This window comes from Staurois parvus, unplaced genomic scaffold (assembly GCF_062004578.1).
Source record: "Staurois parvus isolate SC_StPar_1 unplaced genomic scaffold, SC_StPar_1.0 ptg002140l, whole genome shotgun sequence".
Classification (NCBI taxonomy): Eukaryota; Metazoa; Chordata; class Amphibia; order Anura; family Ranidae; genus Staurois; species Staurois parvus.
In genome coordinates this window covers 5,040,103-5,066,559 of record NW_028319936.1, presented here as the reverse complement: position 1 = coordinate 5,066,559, position 26,457 = coordinate 5,040,103, and the positions used below count along the sequence as shown (strand labels likewise).

The 26,457-nt window shown below is 38.9% G+C and overlaps 1 protein-coding gene across 9 annotated transcripts in view; it reads left to right on the top strand.

Annotated features, from left to right (window-relative positions):
- Positions 1-26,457, top strand: part of KDM6A (lysine demethylase 6A) — a 212,446-nt gene that overhangs the window by 30,609 nt on the left and 155,380 nt on the right. For all 9 annotated transcript variants that reach the window (XM_089665149.1, XM_089665148.1, XM_089665146.1 and 6 more), the window contains exon 3: positions 24,933-25,041. In XM_089665149.1, the coding sequence (XP_089521275.1) occupies positions 24,933-25,041 (109 nt within the window). The remainder of the gene's footprint in view (positions 1-24,932; positions 25,042-26,457) is intronic.

The window sequence follows — 26,457 nt, the reverse complement described above, 5'->3', positions numbered from 1 at the left end:
GGGCCCCAGGCCAGCACATTTCACAGGCATTACAGCTAGGTTCACACCTTGTGTGTGTTGGGAACGCTCGCAAAATTGCATGCTCACAGAAATGTGTGTCCGTGCCATTAGTATGGCCAAAGCCAGTTTGGCTTTTCTTCTGTGAATCACAGGAGGACAGGTTGTTTTTCTCTCCTGTGACCTGTTCTCAGCCAATAGCGCGCTAAAGTCCACTGTCGGCTGACGTCACTCAGCTAGTCCAGGCTGGGGAAAGATCCAGAATTTAAAGCCAGGATATACCCAGATCCCTGGAACAGCACCTGGCTCAGCCTCTCAGCAATCGACTGAGAGCCTGAGACAGCTGCTCCTGCCCACTCCACAGCCCAGCACTCCAGTGAGTTCTGGGGGCGTCAGAGCTGAGAGCGGTGACTGATAGTCACGGCTCTCTGAAGACCAAGAATTTGAGCAATCAGCGGTGTTTGATTGCTCTGTTCTCGGTCTTAGAAGCAGCGAGTGACACAAGCAGCATCAGATCAATTTATGATTTGAAAGAAAAACCCATACTTCTCTTTAAATTCTTAATGATTCCCCCACACATCTGCTAATTGTGCGCCAAAACAAATGGTCTTGCAGCACCGTGCGTTTTGAGTGTAGCAAGATCTTGAAATATGGTTGGTTGCCTTTCGCACTTTGTTCGTGCATAGGGCAGCCCATTTAAATGATTGGGCTATCCTACATACCACGTGCGCACGCTACGTCACACTTGCATGGTGTGAAAGGAGTCTTTGGTATGGGAAGGCCTGGTTCACACATTCGGTTTTTATAGCTTTTTGCAAAACGCACTACAATCCATTTAACATGGTTTCCTATGGGACATGTTAACATTTGTGTTTTTCAGCTGCTGATGTGTTTTTGGAAGGGATCAGAGACTTTTTTAAAACTCAACATGTATGAGGAATCTATAAACCGTTCACGTCTTGTACCCCACGCCTGGCTGCCCGCTGGCTCCTCCTCCATGCGTACTTTATTTCTTCTTTCTCCCTCTCTATTCTATTTCTCTTTTCACTCTTCCCTTCTTCCCTCTTTTCATCATTTTCTTTCCCTTTATGTTTCTTTCCCTGATCATTGGAGGTCGCGGTAGTCTCTGACGCCAGGCCTGACAAAAAGTTTCACTTTAGCTTTAGTTTTCGTTTTCTCCTTTACCTTATTGTTACGGGCCTTACACTTATAAGTCCCAATGGGACCCTTTTGGCTATCATTGACTGACAATTGTCCTGGAATATTGTATATTGTGCATTGCTTGTATTAGCCCAGATGGGTGGCAGTTTGTGGAAAAATGGATGTATAATTTTCTGGACTGGCTCGTAACTCCTTTTTTTCTAAGATAAAACAAACATCATTGAAATGAAAAACGCAACACAGTGTTTTTGATTCAATAGATTTCAATGGACATGTGACAAACGCATGTAGTGTGGTTTTGATGCATTTTTTTATGCAATTTGCATTTTTAACCTGCATAACAAATAAACTAAAACTACAAAACTCGTCAAAATGCGTGAAAAACACGTGCGAAAAACGCAAAATGCACCACAAAAAACACTGCAGAATGAAATCAGAAGCAAACTGGGGTTCTAGTCTTTGGTCTGGTTCACACCTATGCAGTTAGCTTTTTATTGCCATTTGTGTCCCTGTTGCACTTTTTCTCTAGCTTATTACGTGGAACAGTGGTCAAGTCAACAGTGCGGGGAAACCTTTGTAATGGAGCCCCAGAGAGTAGTACAAAAAGGAGGTATTCTCACTTTATCCAAAGCTAAAAATATATCTGGACATACTTTACCACTGTGGAGCCTAAGGGGTTAATCCTTTTCATTGTGTAAAAAGGCTGTTTGATCCTGTCTTCTCTGATCTCTTCTACTGTCCTTAATCCATCTGCTAATAGTACAGAGCTCAAGGAATCACTCTGCTCATGCTCAGTTTAGTGTGTGTATTGCTAGGGAATTTTTTTTTTTTTTCCCCCCCTTTGGGAGGGTGTATGTGATCAGTACAGGGCCAAATACTAAACTCCGGACCCTGCATTTACTATATCTGTACAGTACACAAAAGATGGAAATGCAATTATTTTAGTAAATATAAACTAAGTACATTTTCTCATCAGCAGTCTTTTTTGATCTGTCAGTGTCCAGCTGAGCTCTGGTTAATGTTGTAGGAGTTTTCTTTTTCCTCTGACTGTCCTGTGAGGCTGCACAACACCTGACCCTCTGTATGGATAGTGTTGATTGACCCTGTGCTGATCACATGTACCAAACAGAGCATGTGCAGACTTGCCACTGCTTCTGTAACTATGGCAGATTGATTGGGGACAGCTAAAGGGGAGGATCAGAGAAGATGGGATCAGACAGCCTTTTTACACTATGCAGAGGATTACCAAACTTGGGTTCCACAGTGAGTATAACAAGCATGCTCTACTGCACATACAGACTGATTTTACTGTTGTGGATTTAGTAACACTTTAATGATTACAGTGGCGCCAGGAATAATTTTTTTTTTTTTTTTTTAAGTACAATTCCAAGCTAAGCCTCAAAACAACAAAAGTTAGGCAGCCCATACATTGATTTTTTTTTTTTCCGTGAAACCATTGATCCAACTCCTCCATCCACACATTTGGGGTGGATGGGGGAATCACTCCTACTATGCTATTGAGTTCTCCTTGCCATCAGAATACAATGATTAGCACCGGCAGCACTGATTAATCAGGAAAAAAACCAACTAGTAAGCATAGATATTAGAAGGGGAGGGGGCATATTTAAGATTAGCTAGGTTCAGCCTGGAATTTCACTTTAAAGGTTAAACTCCACTTTTGTGGAAAACAAATCGCAAATTAAAAAAAAGGATAAAGCACAAATGATTGTGACATAAGCCATGTAAAATTCACCTTTCCTTTTTAACCACTTTCCGAGCGAGCTATAGCTGAAAGACGTTTACAGTTTGGTTGGCTGGTTTTGGGAGAGCGTCTATTGACGTCCTCCCAGAACCCTGCACCCCAGGAGCGCGCATCAGGAGTGCTCTGTGATTGCTGTGTTCTCGACAAAAGCTGATAGGTAAAGGGCCAGTCATAGCGGCCTTTTACCACACGATCAGCTGTGTCCAATCACATCTGATCAGTGTAAATGGACTTTCTGGTTATCAGCAGTCTTCTCCTCGAATGCTGTGACAGCATGAGAAAAGAGCTGATGGCTGGTGACTCTCACAAGAACATCTACACTGATAACACTGTTCAACAGGTAAAAAGTTTTGGGCATAAAATGAGCTAATCTTACATAATTTTGGGGTGCTGAAAACGAAAATGACCCTAAAAAATGTTGATTGGCTCTAGTTTCCATGATATATTCACCCATCTAATGACGTAAGCCATTCAAAATTATGATGCAACTTCAGCTGCATATTGCGCAATTGATACTGGTGACCAATAGAAAATTGCATGTATACTGAGATGATGCAATATTAGCCTTTAATTGCATCACTTCACTGCATAAAAGCTGCAGTATCTGTAGCTGATTGTAGTTCGACAGCGTCTTTACATTTCGTTTTATGCTTATATAGGCTACTCAGTAATGCCTCGAACTTGTGTGAATAAAGCAGATAATTTCTGCTATATCTGCGGTGAAATAACTTTTATCTCACAAAAAAGGAGGATAACAGGAATGATTAAGAAAGCCTACAACTTGTATTTTGGCTGCAAGATAGGAGACCAGGACAAGAGCTGGGCACCACATATATGCTACAATTCTTGTGGGACGGCACTGGAGCAATGGTTGAATGGGAAAAAAGGCATCTATGCCTTTTGCTGTGCCAATGATTTGGAGAGAGCCAACAGATCATGTTAGTAATTGTTACTTTTGTATGGTGCCTCCAATTGTAAAAGGGCTAAATAAGAAGAAAAAGTTATCTGTGCACTATCCAAATATTCCATCGGCAATACGTCCAGTTCCTCATGGAGAGGGGCTACCAATTCCTAAAGCACCAGAATCCTTTGTGGTTGAGTCAAGTGAGGAAGAACCTGAAGCGTGTAGTCACGTGCAGTTGTAAGAGATAGCCCTTTCCTCGAATACAAGAGAAAAGCCAAGAGAAGCAAAACCGACACAAACTGAAGACAAAACTAGTGAGAATCCTAAGTATTAAAATGATTCAACTTAGCTTATGGCTATAATTTTTCTTGGTAATCCTATGCAATATATTATGCCATTTAGGCTTTGTTATGTAGTCAATATCACTTGCTTTATATTTGTGGAAAGACATCTATCTATATAATTGTTGTGCATTATGTAGTCATTACGCCTATAGTAGAAAACTTTCCGTTTACAGAAACACTAGAGCCAATTGACAAATTTCATTGTTATATTTGAACTCAGAATGTGAAATTCATTAAGAAATGGATCCTTTTGTTTCCAAAACTGGCAAAAAATAAAAATTTGTTGAACAGTGTAATCAAGGCACTAATCATCAGTGCAGCCCAATAAGTGCTAATCAGTGCTGCATATAAGTGCCCATCAGTGCAGCCTCATCAGCGCACATCAGTGAAGGGAGAAAAATTACATGCAACATTTTATGACCGAAACTAAAACTTTTTTTTCTTTTCAAAATTTTCGGTCTTTTTTTAAGCAACAAATAAACCCAGTGCTGATCAAATACAACCAAAATAAAGCTCTGCCTAAAAAAAAAAAAAAAAAAAGAAAAAAAGGTAAAATTTTCATATGGCTGCAGTGTTGCATGAACGCACAATTGTCATTCAAAGTACAACAGCACTGACAGCTGCAAATTGGCCTGGGCAGGAAAGGGGTGAAAGTTCAAGGGTTAATCTGCAGCCTTGAAGTTTTCTGTAAAACTCAATACAAAATTGCAACTGTTCTGTTGGTTATGGACCGCCTCCAGAAATGTAATTTCTTGCTTGTGTGATTGGCTGCCTAATTTTCTCAAAAGTCTGCACTAAGATACAAGATTTTAGATATCCTCTTCAAAAAAATTTAATTTTGCTGAGCGGCTTCTAAAGGGTTAATAACTTCTAGAAGGATGCATAACTTGCAGCTTTATTCGTTTGAGCACTGCAAGTGCTGCAGCTGATCAATAATTACTATTATTATAATACAGGATTTATATAGCTCCAACAGTTTGCTCAGCGCTTTACAATATAACGGGAGACAATACAGTTCAATACAAGAGGGTTAGGAGGGCCCTGCTCCTTGGAGCTTACAATCTAATATTTAAAAAGTTACTTCCATGCAGAATCCACATCCAAAACACATAGAACAAATAGAAATTTTTCTTCAGAGCAACAAAAGGTAGGAATCTGCAAGTTTGTTAAAATCCATGCAATTTACCTAGACCACCCAGAGGGGGATCGTTTTTTCACAACAAAAGTGGAGTTATGATTTTAGGTATCATGCACTCTGCGTGCAAAAAGTGCTACTTTTGAAGGGTGGTGTTTTTTTTGTTTGTTTTTTTTCTTTTCAGCCTCTAATGCCCCTCTGTTATGTACAAGTGTATTAGAAGAGGCACATTTAAAGGTTGAAAAAATATAATTTGCGCATTTAGGAGGGGAGTGATTGGTTTAGGTGCATTTTTTTTAAGCTGCTTTTCTCCTGCCAGGAGGAATGGCATTCAGAGGAGCTATGCAAACGCACATGCAATGCCATATGACTTTTTGTTTCTGTAGCAGAAGCAATTATTTTACTATAGAGATATATAGACACAATTAAATTAATGATTTCAGAAGTCATGCAACAGTCTTGCTACGTATGTTGTAAAAACTGTCAACAGATCAATTTTCAGTGAGAAAACTATAGCGACATGTTTGGCTTTCACATTTCAAATAAGGGTATAAATATTATTTTAAATAATTATATTCTCTTCAAAAATTAATATATGCTCAGTTGTTTGTCAAGTAACATGCTTGGTGGGATTGAAATGTACCTTTGAACTTTGCATGAGACCTGGTTGCTCCTGAAACCAAATTTCAAATAAAACTCACAAACTTAATTCACATATTGCTGGCTTTGCCTGCAAAGTCATGTTATACTTGCCTGATCTGTGCAATGGAATTGTACATAGCACCCCCGATCCTCCCTCTTCTCAGGTTCTCCGCTGGCGCTCCTGGCTCCTCTTATCTGTTTGCCTCCCCTGAAAACTGCTTCCTGTTGTGGCACACCTGCAGACTCGATTCCAAACCACGCTGCCTGCATCCATAGATGTGATCTCTGTTTGATCGGAGACCTCCATAAAAGAGAACTTGTCATGGCCCATGCTGTCACACAAAGGATGATGTTTATCCCTTGTGATAGCAATAAAGTTGAGAAAAAGAAAATACATCTAAATGGACATTCATTAAATTTAAATAAATTATATCCCCATCTGACCAAAAAAATTGCAGCACCCACCATTTTAATTCTACAGGGTCTCTGCTCAAATGAAATATAATGCTCAGGGGCTCTAATTATTTTTCTAGCAAAATGTATGAGAAAAATGTCCGAATTGACCTAGGGGGTCAAATGGTTAATATATAAAGAAAAGTCTTAAAGTGCATAGATGCAAATATTTTTCATATACTGTATAATAAAGTGTGATCCTTCAAAACTTATCTTCAGCGTGCTCTTAATGATGAGGAAAACTCCAAACACCCAAAGATTTATATTTATAAATATATATAATTCCCACTGTGCTTGAGCAATAAATCTCTTAATGTGTGAGGGCCAGTTGTGCATTCCTGTGCAGTTCACATGCGGTTCAGTGCACTGTGATTTTAGCCCATTCATCTTGAATGGGCTCAAACTGCGCCGCTCCAAAAGTAGTGACTGCACTCCTTTTGGAAAAATCACTGCAACTGCATCTGTACCATGCGATCTGGTGCAGGCAAATGCACTGTTTGCAACCTGTTCAGGTTCAGGTTTCCCCACACCGTATGCTTGTGTGAACTGGCTCTACAGTGCCTTGAAAAAGTATTCATACCCCTTGAAATTTTGTCACATTACAACCAAGAACGTAAATGTATTTTATTGGGATTTTATGTGATAGACCAACACAAAGTGCACATAATTGTAAAGTGGAAGGAACATGATAAATGGTTTTCAAAATTTTTTACAAATATCTGAAAAGTGTGGCGTGCATTTGTATTCAGCCCCCTTTACTCCGATACTCCTTAATAAAAGCTAGTGGAACCAATTGCCTTCAAAAGTCAACTAATTAGTAAATAAAGTCCACCTGTGTGTAATTTCATCTCAGTATAAATACAGCTGTTCTGTGAAGCCCTCAGAGGTTTGTTAGAGAACATTAGTGAACAAGCAGCATCATGAAGGCCAAGGAACATGCCAGACAGGTCAGGGATAAAGTTGTGGATTAGTTTAATGCAGGGTTAGGTTATAAAAAAAAACATTCCAAGCTTTGAATATCTCACAGAGCACTGTTCAATCCATCGTCCGAAAACAGAGTATGGCACAACTGCAAACCTACCAAGACATGGCCATCCACCTAAACTGACAGGCCGGGCAAGGAGAACATTGATCAGAGAAGCAGCCAAGAGGCCCATGGTAAGTCCTGCACTCCACAAATCTGGCCTTTATGGAAGAGTGGAAAGAAAGTAATTTGTTGAAAGAGAGCCATAAAACGTTCTGTTTGTAGTTTGTGAGAAGCCATGTGGGGGACACAGCAAACATGTGGAAGAAGGTGCTTTGGTAAGATGAGACTAAAATTGAACTTTTTGGCCTAAAAGACGCTAAACATACATCCAGAGCTACAATGGAATGGTTTAGATCAAAGCATATTCATGTGTTAGAATGGCCCAGTCAAAGTCCAGACCTAAATCCAATTGAGAACCTGTGGCAAGACTTGAAAATTGCTGTTCACAGATGCTCTCCATCCAATCTGACCGAACTTGAGCTATTTTGCAAAGAAGAATGGGCAAAAATTCCACTCTAGTTGTGCAAAGCTGGTAGAGATATACACAAAAAGACTTGCTGCTGTAATTGCAGCGAAAGGTGGTTCTACAAAGTATTGACTCAGGGGGCTGAATACAAATGCACACCACACTTTTCACATATATTTGTAAAAAAAATATTTAAATGCATTTATTTTTCTTCCATTTCACAATTATGTGCCACTTTGTCCTGGTCTATCACATAAAATCCCAATAAAACACATTTAAAATTTGGTTGTAACATGAGAAAATGTGGAAAATTTCAAGGGGTATGAATACTTTTTCAAGGAACTAAGTAAATCAAAATTCATATACAGGCACATAAAAAAATCCCTGTGTGCAAAACAATAACTCATTCCACATATGTCCATAAAGTACAATAAAGTGAATATATAAATCAAAAGTTACAATGTACAAAAACGCAAATCTGTCTCAGGCTGCATTCACACCTGAGCGTTTTGTGGAGCAAAGCTTGACGCTCCAAAACGCTCAGGGGGGAAAAAAAAAATCTATATTACTCTATAGAGATCGTTCACATCTTCACTCCAAGTCGCCTGAAGCAGAACGCCTGAAGCTCAAAAAGTTTTGGAGCTACTTTTGGAGCTCAATTTGGACAGATTTTGGTGCGGTTTTATGCCCATAGAAAAGAATTTGCGCAATTGACATATTTGTGCACGTTTTTGTGCGATTTTCTGCTCAACTGAAAATATTTAAAATAAACAATAGCAATAGTATATGAATAAATGTAAAATACACATATAAATAAAAAATCATGATTAATAAATCATTAACCTCTAGCCTTAAAAAAATTAAATTATTAATAATAGTAAAACACAGAGCAAAAATACATTATTATCAATAATAAATTATTACTTTTTTAGGTTTTGAGGTTAAGGTTATAGGTTAATTTTTATTAATATACTAATTTACTATTAAAGTATTTATGATTTTTTTTTGTGTATTTTACATGTATTCATTATTAATGGATTTTTTTGTTTGGGTTTAGATGTTTATTTTTTATTTATTAATAATAATAATAATCGTAATTTGTTATATTTTTGGGGGGGTTAGGTGTTAATTGTTAATACCTAGAATTGTATTTGATTATTTTTTTTACATGTGTATTTATTTTACATTTATTCATTTTATTATTACCCTAACAAAAAATTAATAATGAGAAAATAATGAGTAAAATACTATAAATAAAATAAATAAGAAAATAAAATACCAATCCTAACCTTAACTAACCCCCTATCCTAACAAAAAACAAAATAATAAAAAATTAATAAAAACTAAAGCTGATGGAAAAACAAGCAAAAAAAAGAAAAACCTAGCAACAAATGATGTATCAGATGGTATTTTTCTCTATTGGCCAATAAAAAAAAAAAGCCAAAGCTCCAAAACGCCTAAAAACTCTGGGGGGGGGGGGGGGGACTAAATCTAGATGTCCATAAATGTGCAAACTGTGAACACTCCACACCTGTAATCCCACACTGGAACCAGCGCTCACCCGCCTTTTTATCCAACCAGTTACCTCTGTATTCTTTCCATGGCAAAACAACTGGTAGCTATTGAGAGGCAGTGGTGATGTAAACCTCAATAATATCTAGAGTGGGAGGAGCTAGTAAGTGCAGCGGTGATCTGACTCTGCCCAGGCATGCATCACCCTTTGGTAATGTATAGTAAACTCCTTCTGCAGCAACACGCTCCACAAAAGCCACTGTCCTCCTCTGCATACTGCAATCTGACCTATTGAAAGACATCCCCAGGTATTGATTGGCTGCAGCTGCTGATTACCATGCAGAGCCAGATACTCCTAATAAGACAAAGATTTAACAATGTTAGGGGCACATACTCTCAGGGCTTGTTTACATACACTAGGGCCATAATTCATGGTTAACACTAAATTGAAAACCTACAGAGGCTTTCAAAGTGTCACCTGTTAGGCAACTTTGTATACTGCCTGTCTTTCACCATTTTACGGGCACGTGCAATTTTAAGGCTTGACATGTTTGGCGTCTGCGTGCACTAAAATTATTTTTGTCCTTGAAAAATATTTATTTGTTAAACATTTGTGCAATATTGTGTGACATTTTACATGGCTATTTTTCTTTCAGAACATTCTAAAATTATTAAAGTAATTTTTAGCACAAAATTCAGAATTTTTTGTGTGAGAAAAATTGCCCCCCAAAAAAGTAACTTTCCTCTAGAGTAGATGTCTCCAAACTTTTCACTGAGGGCCACATTGTAAATGTTTGGAAACAAAAAGAACATCTGTTTTTCTAGATTATTTGATCTTACTTAAATGTGCATGATATGATTCAGTACAAAAGAGAACCTCAATAAAACAAAGCAAATTATCTACCTAAACTTCTTTTTGTTATCTTTTTGCTGTGTTATTGCTCTGTGTGTGTGTGTATGTGTGTATGTGTGTGTGTGTGTGTGTATATATATATATATATATATATATATATATATATATATATATATATATATAAAATGTGTATGTTACATCTTTTTTTCTGTAAATATTTTTATTGCACCCTTTTGACCTTTTAGTAAGAAATCTTTCTTTCTGAAAGTGTTGAACTGTTTCTAAAGCTCTTTAATGCAACTTACGAATTCCTGCCGCTGAAGAGCGCTACTATGTGTGTTTAACCCTCTGTATAGCCTGTCTGCGGTGACAGTGGTATACAGACGCTTATCCAATCATCCTAGTGTTATTGCTGATATTGCCGAGTTTCCTCTTTCTCAGTACAAAAAGGAGATGGTGGCGGCAGTGTGAAGAGTTAATTGTGTAATTAACCTGACCCAGTAACAATCGCGCTCAGGCTGCCGGTACATCGATTTGTGGTGCAGTGAGCTGGAAAATCGTTGTGCAGGGTGCAGCTTGGGCGTGGCATTGTTACGCATGTGACATTGCGGTTTTAGATTGGCTAGTCCTTTGGTCACGAGTTTGGTGAGAAGGGCAGAGGTCTGACTCCGCGATCGTCACAGCACTGACTGGCACTGACAGGCAGCACTGATAGGCAGCACTGATAGGCAGCACTGATGGGCAGCACTGATGGGCGGCACTGATGGGCGGCACTAATGCACACTGATGGGCGGCACTGATGCACACTGATGGGCGGCACTGACTGGCACTGAGGGGTGACACAAAGGCAGCTCAGATGGGCACTGATATGTGGCACTGAGAGCTGGCACTGATACACTGACAGGTGGAGCTCCTGGGGCTACACAGATCATCAGGGCACACTGATCGTCCGTGCTCTGATGATCTGTGTAGATGTCCCCTCCGAGGAATGCTGATTACTGGCTCTCCTCTCCTCACGAGCTGTCAGCGTGACAGCTCGTGGGGAGAGAAATGCCAATAACCGGCATTTCCCTGTGATCAGCTGTGATTGGACACAGCTGATCACATGACCGAGCCGACATGTTCGGCTCTTTGCCGATCTCCGCGAGCCACGCATGCGTGGTTAGAATGGGAGGACATCATATGACGTCCTCCCAGAACGAAAGAACCACCTTGCGTCCGTCATATTACAATATGGCGGGTGGGAGGCGGTTAAGGTGTGCAGTCTTTCTGAATGAATTTGTGTCAGCAAGCCTTATGTTGGATTTGTAGTAGCTTGAGCACACTGCTTGGGATGGCTGTGTACAGTACAGCCACCCCGATCAGTGTGCTTACGGTGAAGAACAAACACTCCCAGCACACAGTTAACTCTTTTTTTTGCACTGATCACTGTATTGGTGTCACTGGAGATGTCAGTGACACCAAGCTAGTTCCCCCCAGTGTCAGAAAAAAAAAATCCCATTATCTATACCGCCATTTGTAAACGCTATAACTTTCACACAAACCAATTAATTTACACGTATTGGGATTTTTTTTTTTAGCAAAGACATGACGCAGAATATATTTGGCCTAAATTTATGACGAAATTTGAATTTTTAAAATTTTTTTTTACTGGACATGTTTAATGGCAAAAAGTCTAAAATATTTTTTTTTTCTCAAAAACCGCACAGGCAATCAAATACCACCCAAAGAAAGCTCTATTTGTGGGAATAAAAGTACATACATTTCATTTGGGTGCAGCGTTGCATGACCGTACAATTGTCAGTTAAAGTAAAGCAGCACCGTAACGCAAAAAATGGGCCTGGTCAGGAAAGGGGGTACATCCTCTGGAGGGCAAGTGGTTAATTATATATTTACACAGGTGTATGGGTAGCCCAACATTTATTCGGCAAAAATGTATCTAATGCTAGCCATACACTAGCTGCAAAATCGTTTGAACTTGTTTTCAGGTAACAAACACTCTGTTGCCAGAGCAAACAATAGTGGCATCATGTTCTAACCAAATTTCAAATGATAAATTGTTCAATGGACAAAAACGAGTCTGCTTTTTGTTCATTTTGTCACATATGCGCAGTATAAACATTTTGATTTTTTAACATTTGAGAAACGCATTAACTTTTCAATTTTCCGTTTGTTTAGCAGACGGTTTCCAACTTTTTCCTTCAATTGTCTGGTTCTGAAAAGTCAAAAACTATTTTCTATTTGTGCCTATTAACTGGAAGAGAAAAAACGGTTCAAATGACAGGTTTTTTTAACGATTGTTGAGTGTATGGGAACAATAGGCATGGAATGCTGCTGGGTGATCTGGAGGGTGAGCTCCATCTAAAGCAGAAATAGGAAAGAAGAGACAGGGCAAAATATGAATAGTGTAGTAGGTGCAGTCCAGAAAATGTATAAAACCTTAAGAATTGCATTCACAAGTGTTGTTGACATATGGATGGTGGAATAATGCTGGGTTTTAAGGAGCCAACCGATCTTTTATATGGACACCCGTGCTTTGGCCGAAACCATAAAAGATGCAGTGACAGCATAGTGCCAGTGTTGCAGTGAAATGGCTAGGACCGTTGCAAGCCAGGATGTGTGGCCATAAGACACACATCCATTGTCTTCTGACGTTACCCTCGGACATACGCAATAGGACGTGATTCAGAGTACCAACTCCTCAGCCTAACTATCCACACAGTAGTATGTGGACCAGTGGCCAACCAGGGACGGATTCATAGTTGACTGACATTAAAGGACGAGTAACACTGCTACCCACATGCCATATAATCAAGGACCATTATAAATAATACATGTAAAAATATATTATGTTATATATATTAGGGTGCCTTGGCAAAATGTCCAAAACTTGCCCAAAACTTGTATACAAGCCATTGGGTGGAACAAGCCTGCCTTTTAGTTACACAAAGCCACAGGTTTTCATAGTGCACCATTATGACCTAGCCGCAGGCATCATAACAGCCAATAACATCATCGGTTGATAAGGAGGTTGTCAGCCACCTGCACAGCATTCTAATTTGATCATCCCCTGCCTCTCTCTGTCAGCACTGGGGTCACATTAGGTCAGTGGAGAAAAACTGAGGGAGAAGAGAAACATTGGAATACTAGTCAGTACCAGTGTGAAGAAGTGTATTTGCTCTGAAAGAATAAATCACCTCTAATGTTGGGTGTCCTACATTTGTGGATGTTGCTGCATTATATAAAACTATTAGAATAGTTTTTCACATTTTACAATGGGGTGCCTTAAGATTGCCCATAATTTTAAAGGGTGCCTCAGGACTGTCCTTAATTTTACAGGGTGCCGTGACTGAAAAAATGTTGAGAAACACTGTGTTAAGGTATGCTTACAAGACAGTAGCAAAATAAAATGGCATAGTTTCATAATAAGAGGTAAGAATCTTAAATAGTAATGATCACAAAAATCTGAGATGTTGATCCATAAAACACTTCGAATTTCTTAGAAAACCTATCAAAACATATGAATTCATTGGAACTGTAACCATTAATTAACCACTTGCCATCCAGGTCAGTTCTGACATTTCTCACTTACATGTAAAAATCATATTTTTTAATCTATATTTAGAAAATCACTTAGAACTCCAAAACATATTTATTTGCAAGCAGAGGCCCTAGGAAATAAAATGGTGGGTGTTTTGTTTTTTTGTTTTTTTTTGTTTTGTTTTGTTTTTTTTTGGTTGCAAGGTATTTGTGCAGCAGTGTTTTGGAATGCAAATTTTTTTAATACGCTTTTAATGAATTTCACTGCGCATAACCACTTATAACGCCCAGTGTTTTGGTAAAATATAAAAGATGTAATGCTAAGTAAATAGATACCAAACTTGTCATGCTTTAAATTTGTGTACTCCCTTGGAATGTCCGCAAACTACAGTACATTTAGCTATCCATAGGCAACACTTTGAAAGCCTTTACAGATTATCAGTTTAGAGTTACACTGGAGGTTTGGTGCTAGAATTGTATTGCTTGCTCTGACATTCGTGGCAATACCTCGTGTGGTGTGATCAAATTTACATGTGTGTGCATTCGCATTTGGGGTCTATTAGACCCCATATCTCTCCTCTAGCCTCCAAAACATTTGATAACACCGAGATTGGTTTGATCAGATGCTTTCACAAACTAGTAATGGCTTGTTTACATCAGACTGAAAGCATAAGTCACAAAATCCTCATTGCTTCTGGTTTCTGATCTCACAGAGATGAAGGAACAACGTCAGTTCCTCTCTCTGCATTAAAGTGGATTACAGTGGATGTCACTGGTCTGAATGGTGGTAGAAGTGTTCCACCTGTAGAAGTGGATGAGTGGCTCTATGGTTGCTAGAATCATTTCTACAGTGAAAGAAATCGCTAGCTGAAAATTTTGATACCTAAGATGGTATAACCACTTTAGCCCCTTGATGACATCCTACATGTGTCATGACACAAAAAAGCATGGGACAAGAAAATGGTATGCGAGTAAAAGTATTGACAAATTATGTACATTGATAATAAAAGTATCAATTCATTAACAATGCATGGCACATAAAAAATAGGCATGGTAGAAGACAATGATATATGGTATATGTAAAGTTATAGACAAATTTTATCTAAATGTTCAATAATAGACATTTTGACTTAGTAGGAACATATCAATTTGCTAGGAACGCATGACACAGAAAAAAACGCTAAAAAAAAAATGGTATATATGAAGGTGTAGACAAATTCTAATGAGAAGCATAGCAATTCATTAAAACACATTGCACTTAAAGCAGTACTTGAGTCATTTTTTTGTTCACCATGCTGTAGGGCTGTGAATTGATATGTTATTATGGATTGATGATACTTTTCTAATTAATATGTTTATGATTTGATAGGTGCTCTATGAAATAACATGTTTTGTGGATTGATATCTCTGAGTTTTGTTATTCAAAATTTGATTGTTACCTCTTATGAAATTATACCAAATTATGGTTGTTTTGATATTGTGTCTTTTATAAGCATACCTTCTTAACACAATCTTCTTTTACACTTGTCTTGTTTTTGACCGTCCTTAATTTCCTGGCATGTGGGCAGCAATGTTCTCCATCTCTGCATTGAGATATCAATTCCCAACACAGGGTGGTTACTGTGGGGAATAAACATTGCTCCAAAGTGCCAGGTCCTATTCAAATAGTAGTAGAAGAAAGAAACCCTCATGCACTTTATTTTTTTTTTTTATATATATTTTATTGATTTTACTATTTTCAATTTTACATTCACTAAAAAAAGAGAAAACATATTTACATATCCAAAAAAAAATATTATTTAACATGTACATACACAGTCTAAATTTTCCATACCCCTTCCCCAATTCCCCCCCACCCCCATTCCGCACTCTATTCTCTTTCCTGGGAATCTTATGCACTATTATTCTACTTTTTGACTTATTTTCTGGTTTGTTTGTTTCTCCTCCTCTTTCTATTTCAGGGTACTATTTTTTACTTTGATCTTCTATACACCTCCCATTTTTCCCATCCGGAAGATTTCCATTCTATCCTCGTCTATATGGTAAAGTTCCTCCATTCTGTATATCTGATCCACTTTTCCCATACAATCTTTTATTTTTGGTGCTTGTTCCCTCCAAAATTTAGGTATTAAACTTTTTGCTGCACCTAAATATAATAAGCCAGAGTTTTTATATTTTTCTACTGAAAACATAGTACCATGGAAGAGACATATCACTGGATCTTTTGGAATTTTAATCTCCGTTATCTTCTGAATCTCCTGAATTATTTCCTCCCAATACTTTTATTTTAAAACATTCCCACGATGTGTGTAACATTGTGCCCCTTTCCCCACATCTACGCTTTGTCTATGTGCTATATTGGGAGTGATATACCACCTTGCCAAAAATTTGTAATTCTTTTCCACATGCTTACATTCCTGTTTGTGATTCTATATATTTTCTTTTGCTTTTCCTCTTCTATTTTCACTCCCAATTCTTTTCCCCATTTCTCTATATATAGTGGAGTTGTATCCGTTAATAATCTAGTGAAAATTTTATATACTCTCGAAGTCCCATGTTTCCCATCACCCCGTGTATTCATTAAGTGTTCAAATGGATAACATTTATCCTTTGTTCTTAGAGGCTTGGGGGGCTTCCCAACAAAATGTTTTAACTGAAAATAACGCCACTCATCAAATCTGGGGAATAACTTTTTTTATTTTTCAATTCCGTGAATGTATATGATTCCTCCCCTTTCATTATATCCCTTAATTGTGCGTCTTCCTTTTTTAACCACCTCCCCGCTATGCTTTCATTCCCTGAATTTGAAAAAACTTTGTGGACACTATTGGCATTAACATGGAATTTAATTTCCCAACCCATTTGTGTATGTACTGCATCCCATATTTTTAATACATTTCTTGTATACGAACTTGTACTATTTACCAGTCTTCGATAATGGGGTGGTATCCAAACTATCTTACTGAATTGTGTCTCACTTAATGTGATTTCTATTTTTACCCAACTTTTCCCAAGTGCTTTATGTGTCCAATCAAAAATTTGTGCCACCATAACAGAATTATAATATCTCTTCATATCTGGTACCCCCAATCCTCCATTCTCTTTATCTTTACTTAATACTTCATAACTTATCCTTGGTTTTTTATTCCCCCAAATGTATCTTATTACTACATTTTTAATTATTTTAAAATATATTCCTGGGAGCTTTATTGGTATCATATGAAATTTATACAAGGTTTTTGGAACAATTACCATTTTTATCCAGTTTATTCGTCCTATCCAAGAGGGAATTCCTATACCCGCTTTTCTCACTTCCCCCTTAATCTCATTCAATAATGGGATATAATTTGCTTTATATAAATTTTTTTGTGCTACAGATAGATTTATTCCCAAACATTTTAGTTCTCTTTCCTTCCATATAAACGGGAACTCTTCTTGTAGAACTCCTTTCTCTTTGTTCAGCAGGTTTACATTTAAGATTTCCGTTTTCGTTGGATTTATTTTTAAATTTGAAACCTCACCATATTCTTTTAATGTTTTCATTAAGTTCGGCAATGTTATCCTAGGATTGACCACATAGAAAAACAAGTCATTCGCTTAAGCTGCCACCTTATGCTCCGTCTCTCCTATCCTTACTCCCATTATATCTATATTTTTCCTTATAGTAGTCAAAAGTGATTCCAAGGACAGGACAAACCGTAATGGTGAAAGTGGACATCCTTGTCTCGTCCCATTTATGCATCACAAAAATACTTGACAATTCCCCATTAACCTTATTGCTGCCAAGAGTTTTCTGGACAGTTTTGTTATCCATTCTCTCATTCTGGGTCCCATCCCCAAAGTCTCCAATGTGTCCAACATATATCCCCAATCTACTCTATCGAAAGCTTTTTCCGCATCAACAGAGAGTAACATGGGAGTTTTTTCTTTCTTACTTTTTTGAATAAGAAGTAGCGATCTTAATCCATTGTCCCTACCTTCCCTCCCCGGGACAAAACCCACTTGATCTATATTTATCCATTCCGACATTAAATCCCTCATTCTGTTAGCCAGAACTTTTGCATATAATTTAGTATCTATATTTAATAGGGATATCGGTCTATAATTGGAACACGGAGTATCATCTTTTCCTTCTTTATGTATAATTACAACATGGGCTTTCAAAAATTCCTCCCTTATTTCCATCTTACCTCCCAAAGTATTCATATAGAGCTCTAATTTGGGGATTAATTGATCTTTATATTTTTTATAATATCTTACAGTATATCCGTCAGATATACCTGAAGAAGTGTCTTATTTAATCTCCAACTATTACCTTTGTTTTGCTCTTTTCCCCATATTAGCTTCATTATGACAGATGCATGGTCCAATATTGTTATAGCTTCTATGTTTACTTTAACCAGAGACTCAATGGGGTTTATTTACTAAAGCTGGAGAGTCCAAAATCAGACTCCCTTCTGCATAGAAACCAATCAGCTTCTAACCTCAGCTTGTTCAATGAAGCTTTGTTAATGAAACCTTGAAGCTGATTGGTTTCTATGCAGAAGGGAGTCTGATTTTGGACTGTCCAGCTTTAGTAAATAAACCCCAATGAGTCTATGGTCCAAAAATATATAGTCCAATCTGGAATAAATCTTGTGTGCATGAGAGTAGAACGTATAATCTTTCCTTCACATGTTTAATTCGCCATATATCCACCAGTTGACACTGATATAACATCTCCTTCAATGATTTCAGATTCTTACTCCCATCTGTCTGCACAGGTGATGTTGTATCTATCTGAGGATCCATGCATAGATTGAAATCTCCTGTCACAATCAGTTTACCCTTTTTGAAATCCATTAATTTCCTCAAAGTTTTTTTTTTTTAGAAATACCTCAGGTTTTTTATTAGGGCAGCAAATGTTTGCCAATGTACATTCTTTTTCTTGTAATTTTCCCTTTAGGAACAAATATCTCCCCTCCAGGTCCTCCAACTTTTCTTCAAACTTAAATCTTATATGCTTTGCAAACCCTATTGCTACTCCGTTAGCACGCTTAATTGGGGAATCTGCATCGAACCAACTTGGATAATATCTAGATTGCAGTTTTACATTCATTCCTTGTGTTAAATGTGTCTCCTGCATAAATACTACTGAGGCGAATAGATGTTGTATTTCTTTGAGGATCTTAAATCTTTTCCCTGAACTATTTAGACCCTTAACATTATAAGTCATAAAGTGAACCTCCTCCATTTTTCCTTTTTGCTTCTTTTTTTCTGTTTCTCTTCTTCTCCTTCCCTCCTCCCTTCCACTCTTTCTCTTTTCTCGCGGAACCTTGATCTACCTCCAACTACCTCTTTCCCCCTCCCTCCATCCCCCCTTTCCCCATTTAGGCCTTTCGTTTGCCTATGAATCATTTGTGGATCCATTTCCACCCTAGATTCAACCTGAGGTATAGCTCTGAACATGCACGTTTCCCTTCCCCCTCCCCCCGTCCCGCCAAGAACAGAAGGCACAAAACTTAATATTTAATCCCTAGTTCTTGAGGGGGCAAGAAAGAGACTGTGGAGCAAACAAAAAAAAATCCAATTTTTCTTTCCCTTTTCCCTTAATAAAAGCACCTTTTTGCTCTCCTTTCTTCTCTTACTCCCTTGAACTTCTCTATTCTTGCTCCCCTCTTTTTAAAGCCTGCACCTATCTTTTTCCAACAGCCGCATTTGCTCCTCATTTTCCTCCCATTCTGGAATATATATTCTCTGCATTTCAAGTCTCTCACAAAAGTCTTTCAGGTCCTCAGGAAACTTTAATGTTGCTGATCGTCCATTTTTCCATCCGATCAGGCAAGCAGGAAAACCCCATCTATATTGAACATTCTGCCTTCTCATTTGTTCCAGTAATGGTTTTAAAGATCTCCTTCTTATCAGTGTTTCTGCTGTAATATCAGCAAAACTCGTCCTCTGTCCCAGTGAGCTATTGTTTGGGAGACAAAAGCCAAAGCTTTCTCCCCTCCTGCACGTCGGCCGGCTTCTCCTCTCACTGTTCCTTGTTCTGAGTCACATAACCGCTCGGCGTCCTCCCGGCTCTCTCCTGTCACAGGGATCCTCCAGTCTCTCTCTCCGCAACTTCACCTTCACTCAGCAAGCTCTGAGGACACGCTCTCCACATAGGGGACTGCTTTCCTGACGAAAATCATCTGCGGTTCCCCTAGCTGCCTTCTCCACACAGCGGGACTTCGGTAAGGGTTCAGGTGCCGGTAGTTCTCATTGTGAACTCCCGCTTAGCGCCATGTTCAGACTCCTCTATGCTCCTCTATTTACTTGCCGTAATATCCTCTTTCATATTTTACAAAACAAATTGGGGTATATATATGTATGTATGTGTATATATATATATATATATATATAATTTTTTTTTTAGTCAGTGTATTTTTTTTGATAACTGCGCATTTCGGGTTTTGGCCAAGCGTGATAGAAATCATTAGTGACAGGTCTTCTTTATGGAGAGATATGGGGTCAATGAGACCCCACATCTCTCCTCTGCAATGTAAAGTATTAGATCAAAAAAGGCATTGATCTAGTGCTTTTAAAAAAATGGCCTGAACTGGAAGTGACATTGCTCCGGTCCTCCAAGGACATAGAGATGAGTGGAGACCATCTTTCCTTCACTAACCTGATCAATCACTGTTTTTGGTAGAAATGATATTTCTGCATGGCAAATAATTTACTAGCAGGTGTAGTAGAGTAATAGAAATCCAACAGACCCAACAGTCATGACATGCATGCTGCTGATTCTGTGTAATTGAATCACTAATTGAAAGGGGCATGTTCAAAATAATAGCAGTGTGGAGTTCTATTAGTGAGGTCATTCATTCTTTGAAAAACAGGTGGCAATTATTACCCTTATTTAACTACTTGCCAACCGCAGATAGCCGAATGACGGCTACACTGCAGCCGGCTAGTTCTGGGAGGGCATCATATGACGTCCTCCCAGAACGCGCTCTCCTACGGACACAGCTGATCACGTGATGTGGTAAAAGGCCAATCACAGCGGCCTTTTACCACGTGATCAGCCGTGTCCAGTGACATGCTGATCACCGGGAAATGAAATTGCTGGTTCTCAGCTGCACTTTCCTCACGCTGTGGAGCGTGAGGAAAGTACTGCCGAGAACCGGCAGTTGTCAGAGCAGGGATCGGCACCGATCATCAGGGCACTGATGATTAGTGCCCTGATGATCGGTGCCCAGCAGTGCCACCCACTAGCTCTGCCCACCTGTGCCCAGCCATGCACCCACCAGTGCCGCCCAGCAGTGCCACCACCAGTCAGTGCCCAGCAGTGATGCCAGTCAGTGCTGTCTATCTGTACCCATCATCAGTGCCGCCTATCAGTGCTGCCTCATCAACGCACATCAGTGAAGGAGAAAAATTACCTGTTTGAAAAATTTTATAATGGAAACAAAGAAACTTTTTTTTTTTCCAAATTTTTTGCACACTTTTTGTTTATAGCGCAAAAAGTAAAGCGCCCAGTGGTGATTAAATACCACCAAAAGAAAGCTCTATTTGTGAGAAAAAAAATGATAAAAATTTCATATGGGTATAATCTTGCATGACCGCACAATTGTCAAACAAAGTGCGACAGCGCTGAAAGGTAAAAATTTTGCCTGGTAAAGAAGGGGGTATAAGTGCCCGGTAGGCATGTGGTTAAGGAAGGAAGGCAGCAAATGTTGTACATTCTGGTTACAGTGCATTTCTCTCTGAAATTCTGAGGAAACTGGGTCGTTCCAGACATTGTTCAGAAGAACAGCGTACCTTGATTAAAAAGTTGATTAGAGAGGGGAAAACATATAAAGAAGTGCAGAAAATGATAGGCAGCTAAAATGATCACAAATGCTTTAAAATAGCAACCAAAACCTTAAAGACGTGGAAGAAAGCGAAAAACTACCATTCGAATGGCCAGAAGAATAGCCAAAATGGCAAGGACTCAGCCAACAATCAGCTCCAGGAAGATCAAAAAAGGTCTAAAGTTACCTGTGAGTACTGTTACAATTAGAAGACGCCTATGTGAAGCCAAGCTATCTGCAAGAAGCCCCCGCAAAGTCCCACTGTTGAAAAAAAGACGTGCTGAAGAGGTTACAATTTGCCAAAGAGCACACTGACTGGCCTAAAGAGAAATGGGGCAACATTTTGTGGACTGATGAAAGTAAGATTGTTCTTTTTGGGTCTAGTGGCCGGAGACAGTTTGTCAGACGACCCCCAAACACTGAATTCAAGTCACAGTACACTGTGAAGACAGTGAAGCATGGTTGCGCAAGCATCATGATATGGGGATGTTTCTCATACTACGGTGTTGGGCCTATTTATCGCATACCAGGGATCATGGATCAGTTTGAATACATCAGAATACTTGAAGAGGTCATGCTGTCTTATGCTGAAGAGGAACTGCCCTTGAAATGGATGTTCCAACAAGACAACGACCCCAAACACACCAGTAAACGTGCAACATCTTGGTTCCAGACAAACAAGATTGACTTTATGGAGTGGCCAGCCCAATCCCCGGATCTTAATCCAATAGAAAACTTGTGGGGTGACATCAAAAATGCAGTTTCTGAGGCAAAACCAAGAAATAGAGAAGAACTGTGGAATGTAGTCCAATCATCCTGGGCTGGAATACCTGTTCACAGGTGCCAGAAGTTGGTTGACTCCATGCAACACAGATGTACAGCAGTTCTCAGAAACAGTGCTTATACAACAAAATATTCATTAAGTAATTCAAAGGAAAGCAAAATCTTCAAACATTTTTCAGTTTATATAGTGAATGTTTGAGTTTGTAAAGAAGAATACAAACACTGCTATTTTTTTGAACAGTCCAATATTCACTTTTCTTCAATTTTTTTAGAGGAACAACACAAATTTGATATATTTTTCTTCATGTTTTGATTTGGAATAGAATGTGTAGTGTTCCCAATGCATTTGTGTGTATGGAAATAAAAGCTATTAGAAGGATTTTGAGCTTTATTCACTTTTTTCAACACACTGCTATTATTTTGAACACAATTGTAGGTGTCAAACACAAGGCATGCAAGGTCATTTTATGTGGCCCTTGCACTCAGCCAGAACATGACAAAACTCTTATTCTGCCACCTCCGGCTTTTGGCCTTCTCTCCCTGCTCAGTCACTTGGGGTGATGGAAGCTGAGGGGTGTGGAGGGAGCTATGTGCAGAGTTGGGGGGATGGGGGAGAGAGGTGCAGAGTTGAGAGCTGAAGAGTACTGGAAGTGAGATGTGGACAGCCTGTGAAAGAAACCTCAATACTGCACACTGTACATAGAGCACTCATAAACCATACACTCTGCAGCACACTCCTGAACTCTGTACATAGTGTACTCCTGAATTCTGCATACGTAGTCTTACAGATACAGTTGACTCTTTGAGGGCAACCATAATGCTGTGCAATGTCAAAGGTTATGATGGCATATACAATTTCAGGGAAAACGTCTGATAAGCATAAGGCACAGTCAACATGGTCAACTGACCAAAAGAGATAAACTGACATTGCGCAGGATTGTGACCCAAAATAATAAAACTGCTTCTGCAAAAGTGATTGCAGAGCTCAGTCCGAGTTTTCATGTCCTTTTGCATTCCGGAATGCATGCACGCTGCACTCCACAGATAGTTCCACCTTCCGGTGATCTGGACGAGAGTGGCCGGCCTTTCTTCTGTATCGCAGCTTGTGTTAGCCTTCCTGCTTTACGGACCCTGATAGTTTTTGGTCAGCTGATATCTACCAGGTTTATGAGCCTTACCTTCTTGTACCAAATGTGATTGGTCCTTTTTGTGTGCTAATAAATTGTTCCTAAGATACTTCACTTAGGGGGCGCTTCTGCTTTTATTTCCTCGCAGGGAAACTGCATGTGATTCGGACAGGAATCTCTTCGCATTCCTGTTCAAATCAGATGTGATTCTTTGCAATGCGATTTGAGTCCAGTCATTTTTTGTATTGGCGCAAATCACACTGCAAAAGGTATCAGTACTCGGTGTCAGTGAGTACTTGATTGAAAGTATCTGTACTCGCCGGTAAAAAGAAACGGAATCGTTGCAACCCTAGCCTTTACCTTAAATACCAGCTGGCTATTTGTGCCCTTCAAGAAACGCCTGACCAAAGACACTTGAGTTGTTTCAGTTATGCATGGATGGAATGGGTGTTCCATTCCACTTGAACCCTCTTATTCACAGGTTAAGTGTTCTGGTTTACTGCTCCCTTGATTTTCAGGTGCTAGACTCCTGCATGGATGTGGCAGGTTGCTATGTTTTCCTGTTTAGTAAATTATATTCTGTTGGTAGTGGTTTATGTTCCATTTCCCTTTTCCACTGATGTTTTAAGGTACCTGTGACATACCTCCTGGATAAGCTAGATATGCCATTGCTATTAGTTGAGGACTGTAATTGTGCCCCTGACCCTACCTTGGATAGGTATCCCCCTGCAGCAGCAGGCGCCAACCATAGGGGAAGTGCTCTGTCCCAATTTTTCAGGGAGCTGGGATGGATATTTGCAGGCTTAAGTACCCCGAGCTTTAGGCAGTTGTTTTTCCATGATATGTCGTCTTCCCGTATTGACCTCTGCATAGGCACCCAAATAGCAGTTCCTCTTTTCCATAGTCTACACTATGCCCCCTGAGGTATCTCGGACCATTTGCCTCTTTTATTATACAGGTTACAGTGAAGCCCTCCGTTGCTCTGAGGCCCCTGGAAATTAAATGCATTCTGGTTACGTTTTACTCAAATTTCAAGAACGAGCAGAAGCCCAAATACTGGAATTCTGGCGTGTCCATGAGCATAGTCTTAATTTGATTGCAACATAGGAGGCTTTTAAAGCCTATCTACCTGGAGTGATCATTTCTGACATTTCCCTGATTATGGAAAAATGCCTTTACATACATTTGACTTATTGCTCTGAAAAGATCAAATGACCACACTAATTGGGACCGTATAGTCCATTAGGGGGTGTACATCGGCTACCAATTGTGATCGTAATTTTGAATATATGACATTTCACTTTTAGTTTTGTATGATATACATAGTATTGCACTTCAGATAAATTATACTTTTTTTTTTTTTTTCTCTCAAATACACATCAATAACCTTTGACTTTCTTTTCCTTTAGGCTGTTCGTTGCTATGAGGCCCTAATCTTAAAATCTGAAGGAAAAGTGGAGTCCGATTTCTTCTGTCAGTTAGGCCATTTCAACCTATTATTGGAAGACTATCCAAAAGGTAAAGTCAAAATGTTGTGGCATCTTAGTAAGAAAAAAAGACAAGTTTATGAATCATTCTGATAACTTCATGTTGGAATTGTTATAATTATTAACTTAGGATGTTAGTGCCCATTTTGTAAAATGAAATACGAAGTTTCAACCTCTGATTTCATGCAACATCCGTTACAGATTTTATAGCATTTCCACTTTTAACACTTTCATTCCAGGTCCTGCTCTCCAGTTTTTTAATCCTGTTGCCAGACCACTTTTGCGATATTTCCCCCCTCCCACCCTATTTTTTGTTTTTCATTTACAGCATTCAGAGTTTGAAAAAGACCCTCCCCAAACCATACATTTTCCGAAAGCACAATACCAGTAGAATAAAGTGATTTTTTTTTTTCTTTTTTTCTTAGGTACTGCAACTGTTGCGCAATTGTTAATCAATACTATATTTTTACTAAAAAATATACTAAAACTCATCCTTAATGGACAACATACACAACAAAATTTATACATTTACTGCTAAATACCTATTAAATCCAAAGAATTACACTGTATTGAGGTAATAAATAAAATATTTTTACATTTTAAATTGTGCCTTTTTGTGAAGAGGTGAAAATTAAGGTATGCAAAATTGTTATAAAAACAATAGGTTGGCTTTCACCTATGCCTGCCCTGTGTGCACTGCAGGTGTATATGCTGTAATACTATGATGCAGACATACATTTTATTGCATTCTTCAATTACACAGTGCTTGTGTATACAGCATAAACCAATATATAACTGACCCTTACTTAAATTCATAAATTCAAGTTGGTATTGTAAAGTGCTTCCAGTGCGATGTCCCAATGAATATATAGTTTCCCAACACAAATAAAGTCCCTCAAAGTGTCCAGTATGAACCAGTAAATGTGCTTTGGGCTGGCTGCCAATAGTTGTGCAAATTCCTTCCGTGTAGTGCTTCACCAACGTGCCTCTCCCACCACTAAGAAAACTCACCAAATTTCTGTGGTTCATATTGGGACACTTTTGGATACACTATGTTTATCGGCATTGCATTGGAAGCAGTATATATTCAATGCACTTTGTGGGTGAAGCACTTTATAATACCAAATTGTGTTTTTTATGGTTTCTAGGATTTTGGAATATATACATGTATTTTGCACTAAGGGTCAGTTATATATTGGTTTATGCTGCAATCCGTGTAATTAACCGCTTAAGGACCACCCTATAGTAGATATACTGCTACAGGGCGGCCCCTGTTTGCAAAATCAGGTATATATACACATTATTTTGCATTTCCGGGTAGGGGGCACGTGCGAGCCCTACCCGCGCTGCCATTCTCGGCCGTGGGTGTCAATCACCGGGTCCCGGCCGGTGATTACTGCCGATCACCGACAGGGAGGAGGGCTGCTTTGTTTACCAATAGTCCTCC